Source organism: Canis aureus, chromosome 32 (assembly GCF_053574225.1).
Source record: "Canis aureus isolate CA01 chromosome 32, VMU_Caureus_v.1.0, whole genome shotgun sequence".
Lineage (NCBI taxonomy): Eukaryota > Metazoa > Chordata > Mammalia > Carnivora > Canidae > Canis > Canis aureus.
In genome coordinates, this window is record NC_135642.1 from 36,315,420 (window position 1) to 36,332,402 (window position 16,983).

The 16,983-nt window shown below is 37.9% G+C and overlaps 1 protein-coding gene across 15 annotated transcripts in view; it reads left to right on the forward strand.

The window, feature by feature from the left end:
- The window catches only part of IQCH (IQ motif containing H), a 213,427-nt gene that overhangs the window by 102,452 nt on the left and 93,992 nt on the right, over positions 1–16,983 (forward strand). For all 15 annotated transcript variants that reach the window (XM_077881589.1, XM_077881590.1, XM_077881593.1 and 12 more), the window contains 2 exons: positions 7,972–8,055; positions 12,114–12,289. In XM_077881589.1, the coding sequence (XP_077737715.1) occupies positions 7,972–8,055; positions 12,114–12,289 (260 nt within the window). The remainder of the gene's footprint in view (positions 1–7,971; positions 8,056–12,113; positions 12,290–16,983) is intronic.

Below are 16,983 nucleotides of genomic sequence, written 5' to 3' on the forward strand. Positions count from 1 at the left end.
ACCTGTGAATTCTTGAAGATTTTAGCTAGTCATAACATGGCTACTTTGTATCCTGCACCAGGGACTTGCCTACATAATTCATGAAAACAAGAGTAGATAAAAGCAAAGCCTGTTTTTTCTCTAAACACATGTCCCCCCAAATCTATTCAATGTAGTAATTTTATTTTTAGAGTTGAGAGGGATTCACTAATCAAAATCAGTCGGTAGGCATGTAAAGTTCAGGTAGGCATTTAATACAAATTACAGCCTTGTTCTCTTTTTCTATAGGACATTTGCAATCAATTTGGTGTAGAATTAGCCCTAGAAATAATTATACCATGTTGCTAGCCAATTAGGGCTGCACTAACTTGTTTGAATTCTAAAAATGAAAGATTAGTAGCTGATAACTGTACAATATATTGCAGTGATAGGCATCTGGTTATTTGTTTATGCAGTTTTCTGCACACAAGAATAATTACATTCTCCAAATGATGATGATGTAAAGGACCACAGTAATGTTGTCAGTAATGCTTTGACCACAAAATATTTACCATGTATTTTCAAGTCTATGGCTCGTTAATATGAACATTAAGACAATTACACATTGCAGAGTAACCTCTTTGAAAGGAGTAGTTATAAAACTTGATTGACTGTTACATATATTGGTTAGTATTCCTAGACATAACAAAAAGTTTTAGCTATTTTTAACAAACAGGAGGAGTGGGATGCTGTTGATTAATTGTTCAAAGAAACTGATCAGCCTTATAATTTCATGATAAAAAAAACACTCATCCTTTCCAGAGTATATAGGCTAATCTCTTAATTGGATATTAGGTATTTTTATCATTTTTATTAATGAAATACAATGAAATACAATAATACAACAAAATAATCTACTATGGTTCATAGCAGGAATAGAATACTAGGGTCTATTTTAAGCAAAATCTATCAGTCAAATAAGAACTGCAACAAAGTATCCTAATTCCCCTAGAAAAATCAGAGGTCTAAATAAAACCTATGAACTAATTCTGCTTCCAGTTACTTTGGCCAAGTTATTTCCTCCACTTTCAATTTAACCCCTGTGCTGCTTTATTACAGTGCATCATTTGGTGCTACACTTAAACTCAGTGGCATTTTAAAATATATTGACATTAAATGAGATGTGCCAAGTATGGGGCTCTGATGCCGTGAGCAGGTCTATGAGGCACTGCCAACCAATTAAACCCCCAGTGAAGTGCTCTCTCACTTCTCTTCCTCTTTAAAATAAAAATAGGGAATTAATTAGGTGGGGTTTTCTCTTTTCTCTTTTCTCTTTGTAATCTTTTATTTCATTGTCAACTGGTTTAATAGCTAAAAGGAATCTATATAGTTCAGTTTCATTTTTTTTTCCTCTGTGCATTACTTCAGGAAATTATTCTTGGAGCGAATACTATAGTGGTCTCCAAGAAACTCCCTTCCATAAGGTTATGGATTCTGTTGTTGTGAATCTCATGAAAAAAAAAACAAACATTTTTTTTCCGCTGCTTTGTACTGTCATGGAGGCCAAAAAGATAGGAAAACTTTCTTTCCTATAAAGGGACACTCTTTCTTCCTTATCACTTGAGAGAGGGACCCAGCCTCTTTCCTTACGGCCATCCCCATCACGTGTGAAAATATTCCTACTTTGATATAGTGTTCCATCATTTCTCAAAATGTTGTTGCCTCTGTTTCACATCAAAAGAGGCTACCTTTGGTGTTCTGCTGAAACAAGGATGCTCATCAGTGGTTACTGGTTATCACTCTTCTACCCTAATCTCTGCGTTTGTCTCCCCCCCGCCCCCGCCCATCCCTATCCCCACTCCCACGCAAACTCCTATCATCAGATGATGCTAATTGCCTCTTTGCACCCAGGAAACTGCCTCTGCTGGGATTGGCTTTTCCTTCTTGGAAACCACAGAGACCCACCAGCAAGGCCATGCTCAGTGACTATGCCTCCTCAGGATTGTTGTGTGCCTCTTGCAAACAAGCTCCTGCTGTTGCATTAGAGTACATATTCTGGAACAGTCTGCTCATTAGCGTGTGATTGACTTCTAGTTCCTTTTGTCCCTACTTCTATTCCTTACAGGTGCCTAAGGCAGAGAAGTGGTTAACATTGGGCTTCTAGTTACCAAGTAGTTGCCATTTATCTGATCCCCCTGGCCTAAGATGGTAATCGACCATGACTCAATCTGATGGATTGAAGCAGTAGTTCTCAACCTTTTCCTTGTTTTGAAACACATCTTTTGTGATATTCACATGCATCACGCACTCCTAGGGGCCTACACTGGGTGACAACAGCAGTAGCCATCACTCCATCCCTTTCTCTTCCATTCAAGAAAGCATCCTGGATACAGCTGAGCAAGAGTGACGTTATAGAGGTACTCTTGAATTACTCCAATTCATAAAAAAAAGTTAACATTAGGCAACTTTGGTACTCTAATTGTAAAAGCTTTCAGGGAACATGTGACATTTGTCACAACTGATTGCCCATCAGCAGCATATTACAGTCATACAGAGATGTTATTACCCAGGTTTTAACTACTTGTGCAACTGTGAAAGCACAAGCTACTGAGATAAAAGATTAAGATACAGTAAGAGAGATGCCTTTCTGGGTTACATATGTATGTATGAAGTATACCCAGTGCCAGTTTGATGAAAACAAAACTAAGCATTTTTTGAGGGGGACTGCTGAGGAGGATTAGGGAATTTTGTGATAGGGATGTAGAAAACACAGGAGGTGCTTAAGTATTGAGTGTTGAAGACATTCTCAAACTAAACTGACCAAATGGATTCTGTGTTGTTCTAAAGAGTGAAGTCTTGGGGCGCCTGGGTGGTGAGCATCTGACTCTTGGTGTTGGCTCAGATGGTGATCTCAGGCTCCTGAGATGGAGTTCTGCGTCATCAGGCTCCACACTCAGTGGGGAATTTGCTTGGGATTCTCTCCCTCTGCTAGTGCTCTCCTCTCTCTCTCAAATAAATAAATCTTAGAAGAGAGAAAGAAGGCTTTATCTCATTTAAACTTTTTATCAGTGGCTTTATCAGTGACTGGCCCAGCATTGCATGCATCTAAGACCAGTGATTCTTAAAGCATGGTCTTAGAGACTGTGGAAGGTCCTAAGACACTTTCTGGGAGTCTGGAAAGTCAAAACTATTTTCAAAATAATACTCAGATGATAGTTGCCTTTTTAAATCTTGTCCTCTCACAAAATGTAAAAAAAAAAATTATTGATAAGATTGCAAATTCTACATTATAACTAACATGAGAATTCCCATCCACTGTTTATTTTTGGTATAAATCAAAGAATATGCACAATTGTCTGAAAAGGCTATAAAATGTATAAAATAGTCTTCCCTTTTCCAAATACTTACCTGTGTAGGGCCAGATTTTCTTCATATGCTTTAATCAAAACAACATATTTCAACAGGTTGAATACAGAAACGGATATGAGAATCTAACCACATTCTATTATGAGATTTACAAACTTGTCAACCAATGCAACTCTTTTCATTAAATTTTTTTGTTTGGGAAAATAACAGCTTTTTAATAAAAATATATTATTTAGGTTTTATTGGTAATGGATTTATTGTTATTTTAAGGTAAATTGAGTACTTTTTAAAGTTTCTCAGTTTTAGTTTTTATTTTTTTAATTTTGTTTTAAGATTTTATTTATTTATTCACGATAGACAGAGAGAGAGAGAGAGAGAGGCAGAGACACAGGCAGAGGGAGAAGCAGGCTCCATGCAGGGAGCCTGATGTGGGACTCAATCCCGGGACTCCAGCAACACACCCTGGGCCAAAGGCAGGCACTAAACCGCTGAGCCACCCAGGGATCCCCAGTTTTAGTTTTTAATATAGTAAATATTTATAGATACAACCGATGGAAACAATGCTTTTTGGGTTCTCTATAGTTGTTACAAGTGTAAGTTTGAGAACTGCTGAACAAACATTTTAATATTTTTTATGACAATGAAGGTGATGCCAAAGAGTATTGTTTTATCTTAGTATATGCAAAACTCTTTTTTTTTACCATATCCTAATTCTGATCCATTTCACAAAGAGCTGGTGTTATTGACACCCAGTTCAATGCTGCTTCTGTACTTCTGGTGCAACATCAGATAGGTCAAGGCCAACGGCACAGTTTAATATTACAGGGTCACAGAGCCAACTCTGGTCTAACTAATGACTGAATGTTGATTTGGATTTTTTGGATGGATATAATATCAATGAATACAATGTGTTTTCATTTTAATTCAGGCTCTAAAGGAATTTGGAAGTTTTAAAAAGTTTTATTTATTAATGAGAGACAGAGAGAGAGAGAGAGAGAGAGAGGCAGAGACACAGGCAGAGGGAGAAGCAGACTCCATGCAGGGAGCCCAACGTGGGACTCGATCCCAGGCCTCCAGGATCACGCCCTAGGCTGAAGGCAGGCGCTGAACTGCTGAGCCATCCAGGGATCCCCAGGAATTTGAAAGTTTAAGTGTGCTTTGTTTCTGATCTCAAAGGATGTGTGTTGTTTTTGGGAACTGCTATCTGGGAGATCTGTCTCAAGGATCTAGTGTAGCAATGCCATAGCTAACCTGTGGATTCCATAGCTACTTGCTAAAAGACATGTTGAAGACCATGAAGATTTGATTAAAAGTCCCAATTTCCTACAGAGTCTGTCATGTCTTTGAGTTTTCAACTCAAAAACGAGAAAGTGAAGAGATGGCAGTGTGTTTGGAGGCATAGTTAGAATGATTTCAGAGACAACACTCTTGAGTGTGGTTCTCTACCCTTCCCCAGTTTACTAAGGGAAGTGACCCCCAGTTCTTACCTTTTGACAGAGGAGAGTGGAGTTAGGGAACTACTATCTCATGAACATTTGGGATAGGGTCAATTGTACACAGAAGTATGCTCTTTTCTCCCAGGCTGATGAGGAGCTAGATAAAGCTACAGGTCCCACTCACCATTCTTTGAATTCCCACAAGTTCTCCAAACGAGAAAACCCATTTTATAAAAGTTGAAAGGTGAAGATGGAAAGTAGGCATTGTATCTGTTTTCTATGACCCTTTAAAAAGTCCCTACAAGCTTAGTGGCTTAAACAATACAAGTGTATTACCTTACAGTAATGATTCTGTAGTTCAGAAGTCTGAGAGGGCTAAAATCAAGGTGTAGGCAGGGTTGCACTCCTTTCTAGAGGCTCTAGGGGAGAATCGTTTCTTTACCCTTTCAGCTTCTAGAAGCTGCCCACAAAGGCGTGAGTGAGAACACTTGGCTCCCTTTTTCCATCTTTAAAGCCAGCAACAAGCAGCTCTCTGAGCCTTTCTTGTATGGACACACCTTCTCTAACTCTCTCCTCCTCTGCCTCCCTTGTCATTACACTGCTTCTACCCAAATAATCCAGGATAATCCCCTTATTTTAAGGTCAGATGATTAGCAACCTTAATTCCACCTGCAACTTTATTTCCCCTTGGCCGTGTAACCAAAAGTATTCACAGGTTGCAGGGATGAGGACATGGACATCTTTGAAGGGCCATTATTCTGCATGCTGCAACAATTGGAAATAAAAGTGAGAAAACAGGCAAAGACTTTTTGTCCCTTCTGGAGTTCTCTGCTCACCGTTGGAAAGTCTCTTTTTATAAGCAACCATATTTAGGCAAGAGCTAAATATGTCCTATCCAAACTATATAGTAATTTGTAGGTTTATGTGTTCTTGGACAAGAGACAGGCACTTACCCTGATTTTCCTTATCTATAGCATGACAGTGTTGAAGTAGATGGTGTCTCAGAGCTCCCCGGGTGTTTCTATTTGAACTTTGAAGTACCTGTGTCTCTGCAGATTATATTTTTAAGTGTGATGGTTCATTGCCAACAAGCAGGTCTGCTGAGTTCCCCAAGGCTACAACATCCTTGCCAAAAGCTTAGTGGTTGAGTCACTATTGTATTTAATATATGCACTGCTAGCATTGATGAGCATCTTTTCACCTGGGTGTCAAACATACTTTTGTGGGTGTACAAAACATAATAAATATGACTTTTAAAAAAATTGACTCCCAACTTTTGCTCCATTGACGGCAATGTTCATTGCATTGTATCTTGTCCATGTAGAATGGTCTGTTGCTTGTCACAGGATTTGTTGCTGTTATGAGCTTTGGAAGCACATATACCCCTATAGCATTAAAATACCTTATGTTTGTACTGCACTTTACAGTTTACAAAAATGTCTTCATATCTGTTACTTCATGTGATCCTCTATAACATTGTTCTGGGATTGCTAACATTCAGTTCTTTAAAATGGGTGTATTTGTAGGGTTAACCGAGTAGCCATTTCTGCCATAATTCTGCATAGGCATCCTTGATCAGTGGTAACAGAGGTACCAAGTAATTTGTTGGAAAACTGACCTCCAGCATTTGATTGAAACACAGACTTATTCACATGCAGCAACAAAGTGATCAGACATCTTTTATATTTTAAATTGGACATCATCTTAATGAGACATCTCATATTGCCTTTTATCTTTACTTTTGAAAGGAAATGCATTCGTGGAATGCTCTCCGGCATTTTTCTTAATCATACTTTATTCTTTAGGCATTTTTTCCTGCCTCCTTATAGTTTGCATATAGAAGTTATTCACAAGACATCTTCCTAAACATTTATCTGAATATAGATAAAATTATACATATGCAGAATCCTAAGTTACAGTACTGCAATCACACATCAAGACGGCATCGTTTAAACCTGTCTATATTAACTTTCATATGTGGAATGGTTCCCCAAAGTATTTCAGAAATTAATAATTTTTCAAAAATAACTCGAACAAGCTATTTGTCCTTCTGCCTCTGTAGTTCTTAAGTTCATCCGCATAAAGCAAAAGGGAGACTTTAAGAATTGTAAGCTCATTTAATTTCCAGACGATGTCTAGTGTTTAAACACTGACATCAAAGCAAAGAGCCAATTATCAGAGTGCATTTGATCTGAAGCCCTGTTGCCTGAATTGCTATAGTTTTCCTTATGCTGAAAAGGAAATCTGTGTCACATCTCAAAGATGTAATATTTAAAATCACTTTATCTATAGCAGTTTAACTTGAAACATGTGTTTGGGCTCACTAACCACAAGGAGGCATTGAAGCATCTCTTCAAAATGTGAAAAGCAATTTTACTTAAAAAAAAAAAGTTGCACCAACAGTTGCTGAATTTCATAAGCAATTACATCTGCTTGTGAGTATGCGTGCCTTTTAAGTTCATGTTTTGATCCACTTATTTTTTTAACCCCTGAAATACCAGCAAGAAGAGCTGCTGCTATTGTTTATTTTGTAAAAGAGTTTTGGACAATAATAATCCACGTGTGTTTTCCTTCTGCTCTGTTTCCAGTGGACATGAAGGCAAACTGCAGGACTTCTATTAGTACCTACAAAGTAACTGCGTTAACCTTTATTGCCCTCTAAAGGTTAAAAATTTCTTTTGACTACATGAACAGAAGAGTATTCCTTTAGTATTCAGTACTACTTAAATATATATTCCTGACAGCAAGGGGTTTCTCTGAAATCTCTGTGTCAGTTTAGAATGATTTTGGGGACACATCTTCAAAATGCCACATGAGAAGCATAAGTTGAAAGAGCCAACACAGTTCTTTGGTTTTGTTTTGTTTTGTTTTTACCCCGAGCATAATTTTCTTCAATGTTGTTTTGAACATCATATTCAATGTCAGAAATTTCCCCTATGTTTTTATAGTCTTGATTCCCAGTGGTTTTGCTGGTATTGAAAAAGATGAACTCTTCTTTTGCAGAATATGCTGCTTAGCAAATCTTCCAGAATAATGCTTAAATCCCCCGAGAAGCAAGGACCTCATTCTTAGGAGTTAGATTGTGTCTGCAAGATGCTTCAGAGAAAATTCTTTCCAAGAAATGTGGACTGTGACACCTGGAAATCTTAGTGTGTCATTTTGCCATACTGACCTTCTCTTTCTGCGTTTTGACACCTTGTTTGCTGTTTAGGATATTCTCTTCCTGTGCGACAAAATATTGACGACTTCAATATACGGCAGAACATGCAGCTGGGGAGGCTGTGTGACATCTTAGGTACAGTAAATACTTTCACACAAATGACTCTTTAGAATGTTTGTCAGAGGATGTTGATAAAAAATCTTTAACTTTTGCTTATTGTTCTCGCCCCCCGCAAGGAAAAATCGTGGATTTCTAATCTATTGGCAGGGCAATTAAATGTTTTGTTTTTAAAGAACAGATTTATAGAGGAGTTGCCTTGAATTAACAAATGACATTTTTAAAAACTAATATATTTGGATGACTTTTTTTAAATTCTAAGAATTCTCTCCTGTAGCCCCAAATACTCTTAATTTCCTGAATCTGGCAGTGACCGAAGCCAGCATTTTATATCTGTGTCTATATCATCTATTATGTTTTCTGGGTAATAAGTGGAAAGCGGTATCAGAAATGAAAAGCATTGTTTTCATTATAAGACTAAAAGGGATGTGAAGATAGATTTTTTAAAGAAGCTTTTATTTAAATATATATTATGTAGTTATTAGAAATCAGGAGTTGCCTCCTGGAGGGAGTTCTTAGAAATATAGACCTCTAGCACTAGATACATCCTTGCAAAGGTCAGGCTCTGATACTGTCTTGGTCAGTTCTAAATCAGACACCAACCTGGGCCAGGAGAGAACACAATAATGCACCAGCTCCAGTTGGTGCTTTCAAGGCTAAGGTTCAGGTTAGGCTTAACGCAAGGTCACAAAGGCTAAGCACTAGCACTGGATCAGTTTAGAAGGTACTAGCCAAAAATTCAGGGTAAACAAAGAGTAGGTTTTTATTAGTTACCAAATAAGAACTTCTTTTGTTCTGCTAAAATATAATTGCTTTGGCCTTTATTTAAGCAAAACAAGGAAAAATTTTAAATTATCAATGACCAACTCAGCTGGCTCCCCGGAATGACATACTTTACATGATTCATATATATTTCAGCATCATTATTATTTTATAAATGCCATTTGGTAACAGAAATACATCAGTACTAGAAATTTACAGTGTCCTAAAATAATAATAGTGTAATTGCTTTAATCTATTATGTAGGCACTATTATTGTTTTTCAGCATTACAAAAAAAAATTTGTTTTAATGACTTGAGATTGATTTGTTAGTGCTGAGCTATTTCAACTAAAAACCTGACTGGGTGGAAACCACTGAAGTGCAGCAGAGGGCAGACTTTGCTCTAATTTATTTGAATTAATTTTTTTCTTTAGCTTTTTATATACCCTTCTATATATAGCACAAACCATCGCCAAAGAATTTCCTTACAAAAGAGTCTCATTATTAGAAAACACTTGAAAGTATGAGGCTTCTATTTTAAATAATTCAGTCTATGTCTACCTGCAATGGAAAATTTTGCTAATATGAACGTTTCTGACAGACTATGAAGCAAATACCTTTTTTTGGTACACTGTCTTCATCATATAGCAATCCGAGCCTAAAGCCTCTTCAAGAAGAGTAATGGAAGTTTAGAAACAGTAGTTAGAAGGTAGAAAAAGTGCTTGCTAGTGAATTTTAAAAAAAAAATATGAAGAAACTAGGAAAATTAGTAATTTTATGTAAGAATAAATGATTATCTTTTTTTTATATTCCATTAATTCCTAGTAAAGTGAGTTGACTTTTTGCTTATTTGGGGGAAACAAAGAGAATCTGATCAGGTGGGTAAGACCATCCTTTGGATATTGGCAGTGATGTCAGGGTGCCAGGTGGAGACCCCCCAATGGCCAGTTCCTGGGGGAGTTAAGCAAGAAAGTGACCATTATTAACTATTGACTAGTGACCAAAGCAATCTTTATGTTCATATTAATTTCTTTCCAAAATTACCTGTCAATTAATTTTGAACATTTGCAGATTCACAACTATTGGATATTCATGTAAGTGATTTGTATTCTTTTCCCAGAAATGCACAAGGAGGATGAAATTAGCAATTTGATTTGCTGTCATTTTTTGTAACCTAGAAATTGCTTCGCAAGAAAAATTTTGTTTTCTCCAGCATGGAATCTTTATTTTTGTTGTTTGTTTCTTATGTCTCTTTTTAATAGTAAAAAAAAAAAAATCCTACTTTGGTTTTTAAAACCAAATAAAGAACATATCCAAAAGCCACATTGAAGTTAATTTAGATTGGTTTTGTACAGATATTTGCAATTGAACTGGCTTTTTTGCACTTTAACATTTCTCTAAAGAAAAGATAAATAACACTACCACTAAAAAAATAGACACAATGATTCTTTCAGAAGGAGGGCTGTGAAGTTCCATTAGTTTTGAAGACACCAATCTCCTCTTGAAAACACAGGTTTGGGATAAGTAATTTGGTCATTCAGCAACTGAGTATTTCTGTCTCCTCAGTTAATTTATTTTGAGGTTTATGTGGCAATTTGGTTTCAAAATTAAATAGGGGCCAGATATTTACATTTGTCAAATGCCTACTCTTGGTTCAGCACTGGGCCAGTTCAGAGGACACTGCTTCTCTGGTGGGAGGAAGATTTCTCCCACAAGCTATTGATCTCACTGATTGTATAAGATTTTCTACTTCCCAAATCTCTCCATCCTACCAAATCCCTTTGGTCAACCCACAGGTATTTATTGAGTGGCTCCTGCATACTCCATACTGTACCAGCTTTTGGAGGAATATAGGAAAGAGCATACACCTTGCCTTTAAAGAGTTTGGAGAGACAAGATTAATAGATTTGAAACAATAGGAAGAAATGACAGTATATTCTATCATGTTAAATCTTGGAGGCGCTGGAAAAAGGAGCACAAATGTGGAGGGAAGGGTGTGGAATCACTGTTGGCTCACCTAGTCAGAGCTGGCCATGTGGCAGACTTGTGTATCTGTACTGTTTATGGAGTACCTACTATGTGCCAGATACTGCTCTAGGTGTTTACAGATATTCTTTCATTTAATACTCTTCAAAACTCTTATGTCCCCAGTGATTTTTTTCTCCATTTTAAAGATGAAGAACTAATGCTTAGAAAGGTTAAATACTGTGCCCAGCATTCCGAGGCAGCTGAGCTGGAATTTAATCAGTCTGTGTTCTGTATACTCTTGTCAAACTGAACAAAGGAGTCTTAAAATCCCCTCTCAGCCCTACCTGACCAAGGAAACATTTTATAGCCCTCCCTCCCCTGAACATCCCTAACCACCTGTTCTGCGTGCTTCATTGTGTCCCCTAGTCTCCACCATGTTTGTTTAGTGGCTATTTGTGCATGTGAAATGGTCGCTCCTTATGGGCAGCATCTCAGCTGCTTTGATTCCTTATTTCCCTCCATGTCTAGCCAAGTGCTTTGCCCCTACTGATCAGCCGGTTATTTTATGAATGAATGAATTACTCCATTGGCTGCTGATTTCCTGTCCCAACTCCTTAAAATATTAAAACCCTGCAGCCAGGCGTGGGTAATCTCATCTCACTATCCCATTTGGGTGGGATATTTAATTAGGATTTTTCTATGTACATAATAAGAAGCACATCTTAAGAAGAAAATCAGTTAATTTAAGACAGCGTTTCCTTTAAACCAAAAATCACTAGATGTCCTATTTAAGTAATAAACTCCTCTTTGGGAATGAAGCAGGGAAAAGGTTGGTTTCCTGAAATAATCATTGCTATGGTCATAATCAGACCATTTATTTGGACAGGATGTTCCCTGAATTGGCCCTGCCAAGTCCAGGCAGAATAAGAAATTGCAACTTCATCAGCTTTCTAAAGTTAATAGCTCTGTTTTATAATTTACTGAAGTTAATGGGATAAATTTTTAAAGCAGTATGCAATTCCCATTGATGTTAATGGTAGTTCTGGGGCTAAATCCCTATGTATTATTTGAAAGCACACTTCCATAGTACCTCACAGCCCTCCTTCTGAAGGAATCATTGTGTCTATTTTTTTGGTAGTGATGTTATTTATCTTTTCTTTAGAGAAATGCTAAAATGCAAAAAGCCCGTTAAATTGCAAAGATCTTTACAAAACCAATCTAAATTAACTTCAATGTGGCTTTTGGATATGCTCTTTATTTTAAACTGTGCAACATCAATCCGATGCCAGAGTTCAGAATGTCATTTACCTTTATACCAGTAATTAACATTGCGCCTGTTGTTTTTAGATGCCAATGTGAGTGTCATCTACATCTGCTCCCATCAGATGAACGACGAGTTACTGCTATATTATAATAAAATCCTGAGTCTACAGGCAGCTGTCAAATCGGGGAACCTTGAGGACAGAAGTGACCTGCAGGACAGGTTCAAAATTATCACCCCTGAAGCTATAAACATCTTCCCTGTGAGTTTGTCTTCTAATTACTACGGCTTCAGGGATGCAGTAAAATTAAATTGGAAATTTTATAACTTGCAACGCTCTGGTACACATCAGTGAAATATTATTGCAAGTTTAACAGCTTTACTGATTAGACTACTAGTTGGACTGTAGGAAATAAATATCCCAGTTTAACTTTCAGATTTAGTTGAGCTACTCCTGCCCAGTTTTGTATAGCTGAAGCCTAATTGCAGTGATTGGATGATACCATCAAGTAGGTGAATTTATAACATCTATAGTTCCTTTTCCTTAATTTTGTATGGAGAACACCAAGACAGAGAAAGGCTGGGCCCACCCTGCTCACCAAGCTTGTTAGGGACAGAACCTTTTCCAGGACCCATTTTCCGACTTCCACACTGCTATTCTTTGTTACTCCCTGAACTTCTTTCCTCAAGGGAATTTGGCCTGATTTACCATATCACAGGGTTCATACTGAATGAGGCTCAGACTTTTTTTTTTAACTTGTACTGATTTTTAATGAATGGGATGAATTCTTTTTTTTTTTTTTAGATCTTATTTATTCATGTGAGACACAGAGAGAGAGGCAGAGACATAGGCAAAAGGAGAAGTAGACTCCCTATGGGGAGCCTGATGTAGGACTCAATCCCAAGATCCCAGCATCACTACCTGAGCCAAAGGCAGATGCTTTACCACTGAGCCACTGAATGGGATGAATTCTAAATGGAACTCTATCCCCACACAAGGGAAATTCACGGAGTCACAAGGGCAGTGTTATAGATTAAGGCAGTACAAGAGATGGCTTGAAATGAATTTCTCTGTTTTAACAAGAATATAAACTTTCCATTTTAAACAACCAACATTTTAATACCTAATGGACTATACAATTTGAGGAGACTTTTTTTTCTTTTTTTGTATAATTACGGGTCTAAATTTGCTGCTAAAGATAGCTCTCTCCACTCACAAGTGGGATGCACCAAAATCAACGCTCATTTTATTGGCAAAGAAACCAATAGCATACTTTACTATCTATGTGTTGTTACTACTGATTGACCCATCAGATGCACCATGATTTGATACACACACACGCCCCCATCCACCCACCAAAAAAGGCCTGCCAGAGCTGAGGAGGTTTGCTAAAACATCTCTGCTTTGCTAGTATACTCAGTGAATTGTCATCAGGATTTACTCTCTTCTACCAAGATGAAAATTTTATTTTTTCATAACTGGATACCTCAGTGTTCCTCCCAAAGCTCTCTGCCTAGCTCTGTCTCATAGGTACTGCTTGGCTATAGAAGAGGATGCAGGTGCCGGGTGAACAAGAGAAAAGACAGGGGACAAATGGTCACCACTTCCTTATGGTCTTAGGAACCCTTAATATCCTCCATCAGTGCAAGGATTGCTTGGTGTTTCCTGGCTATTCCCTGGCCTCAGTGGCAAGGTCACTGTGGACATTAGAAAGTGGGGAAGAAAAAACTGTCACTAGTGTGTAGTTAAATTCCTAATTTTATCTAGTCAGAAACCAAAGCTAATACCTGGTTGCTGCTGCTAAGGAGTTTCCGCACATCTGAAAAGTCCATATACATCAAAGAGGCATGGAATGGGAAAGGAGCACTAGTTTAGGAGAAGTAAAGTGAGTGCATGAGTAACATTTATCAAATGCTTAGCACACATGTTCTCATTTGGTCCTCAGAAAAATGCTAACAAGCCAGAAATTATCAATCTTCTTTTATGGCTGAGGAAAGCAAGTCTCACTTTCTAGTCCAAAGTTACTGATGGGGTCAGAGTATGACCCCAAAATCTGTCCAACCCCAGAACACTCTCATGTATTGGAATGACTGTTTTGCCCCTGGATGACCTTGTAGCTTGGGCAGCTTCCTTTACCTTTCTGGTCCTCTGATCTTCATATATACAATCAGGTGATGGGTTAGGGCATTTCAAAGACCTTTTCAGCTCTACAACCCTGTTACCCTGAGACATGTGCCCTGCAGTCCACTCTTCAGCTTCTTGGCAAGAGATAGGCAGTTGGCGCTAACAGATGCATTGAGTCACATTCATAGTTTAGGTTTGCACCTTGGTGAGTAGAAACAAGTAGGGAATATTTTAAGTGTTTAATACTTCTCATAGTTTAAATTTAAATTATTTGAGTAATTAATCACTCATAGGCAATCAACTTTTTAAAATACAAAAATTAAACTCTCACTTTCAAATCAGTTCCTGCTCATGTTTAGTTATTGCTTTATTTCCTTTTAATGCGTTTGAGAGATTGTATCAGTGCTGATTTTCATTCAAATGGATGGCTTTAAGGAAATTTTTTTAAAGCGTGCCAAAAATCTGTTTGTACATCTCTCCAAATTACTATATGATGCCTGAATCTGTAATGGTGAAAAGTGCTCTTATAAAGTCATCATGTCTAGTTTTGAACATTTTAATGTTTACAAAGACATCCCAAACAACTACTTTTTGTCTCAGGTCAAAAAAAAAATTAGTGGTGATAAATGAAATGTAGCTATAATGTTATGGAACTAGGAACATTTTAGACTTTTGTCATCTGTGCTAATCTACTGCCTGGATCCGATGATCCCGAATTTCTCTAAACGGTCAGTAATGTGCGCTGTACCATCACTCACTCATATTCAAATCTTCATTAAAAACATATCAAACACAAAACTGTGGTACCATCTTGCCTGAAGAATAAGGCAGGCCCATAGATGACCATAAACCAGAATCCGGCTGAGTACTTGCCAACAGAGATAAGCAAACCTGGAGGAGCCAAAAACCCAGCCTGGCTGGAAGTGGCTCAGAACTCTAACATTCGGTTCTATCACTGCATCTGGCACCCCCTCATCACACCTCATAAACTCACCAGACCTTTACTACTCAGTCTATAGAATGGGAGAAGTTTGGTAGCTGTAGCATAAAACTATACTAATCCCCGGGTTTCAATCTTGCCTTTGCTCTTTACTAGCTGTGTGACTTTGGGCAAATCACTCAAGCCTCCATTTCCTCACCTCCAAAAGTTCACTGGTACAGTGTTATATGGGTCAAACAAGAGAATAATGTCAGAAGGCTTTGGCCTTGTGACCTTTACATTGAGAACACAGCCACCTTGAAACACTCTTCTAGGTACTCTGTAAAGCCCACTGTGTTACATATGTTACAATTATGATTCAAATTCCCAGTTCACCCCAACATTTAATTTTCTTACATTTCCTCATTGGAATAATTTGCAGGGCAAGGAAAGGGGTGAGATAAACAAGGAGGAAAGATGGTGATCAACTAGATGGGAAACAAAACCTCAAGAGGTGGTACCAGCCATTGTCTAGGAAACACTGGGTTTCCTAGAATTGCACTCTCGGAAGTATATGTTGAAAATGGATTTAAATTATGGTAGAAAAGGCATATTGCATAGATCTAAGAGCTTAAAATAGAAGGACCCTTTTGGAAGAAAGGCCTTGTAGCCTAAATCATATAAATGCTCTTCTCAGAGAGGCTCTGCTTTTTGTCATTTTTTTTTTGTAATTAGGGGAAGAATACATATAACATAAAATTTACCATTTTAATCATGTTAGGTGTGCAGTTCAGTGGCTTTAAGTACATTCCCACTGTTGTGCAACCATCACATTATCCATTTGCAGAACTTTTTCAACATCTCAAGCAGAATCTCTGTACCCATTAAACTAAACCCAGAAGAGCTCTGGTTTTAAAGGGAAAGTTACTTCAGAGCTGTAAAGACTCTAGAAACTTCTAGTTAATGCATCATTTGAATATGGGGGCTGAGGCTCAGAAAGGTCAAGTTTTCTAACTTACCTTGCAAGTTACAAATTCAGGCAAGACTGAAAGCCAGGGCTCTCCTCACTGTCTTTCTCCCATACTCATCAGTTACACCTTCTAACAGTTTGCAAACAAGTGCTGCTAACATTCCTGAAAAGAGATGCTTAGCATTTCTCCACATTTTAATGCCATGTTGAGTAGATAATTTTGACAAGAGTTGCTGAAGTAGGTGTGAATCTACAAAATCCTTAGGATGCTGGCACCTTGCATTATATAATCTGCATGGCATTTTGATTATTATAAAAAGAGAGTTTTTCTCTGTAATAATAATTACTACTATTTATTGAATATCAACTCAATGCCATGCATTATAATAAGTGTTATACACTCATTATCTTATTTTATCCTTAGAGCAACCCAGCAAATGGATATTTTTATTTCCACTTAATAGATGGAGAAACTTGGGCACCTGGGTGGCTCAGTCAGTTGAGCATCTGACTCTTGGTTTTGGCTCAGGTTATGATCTAATGAGTCATGGGATCGAGCCCTGCATCCAGCTCCCCACTTAGCAGGGAGTCTGCTTGGGGATTCTCTCCCTCTGCTCCTCCCTCAATCTGCTCTCTCTCTCTCTCTCTCTCAAATAAATATATCTTTTAAATAAACAGATGGAGAAACTTAGGCAGAGGGAGTATAAGTCACTTGCCCAAGTTCAGGTAGTTTATAAGTGATAGAGCTGGATTCTAAGCCAGAACTCCTAAGCCCCCAGCACTTTCTCTTGTGCCATGATGCCCTCCTCTCTAGAGAAAGTAAGCTCAGCCTTGGGTCCTCAAATTCCATCCATGGCTAATGTCTTTCCCATGGTCATTCTCACCCATTAAAATCCTACCTATCGGGATCCCTGGGTGGCGCAGCGGTTTGGCGCCTGCCTT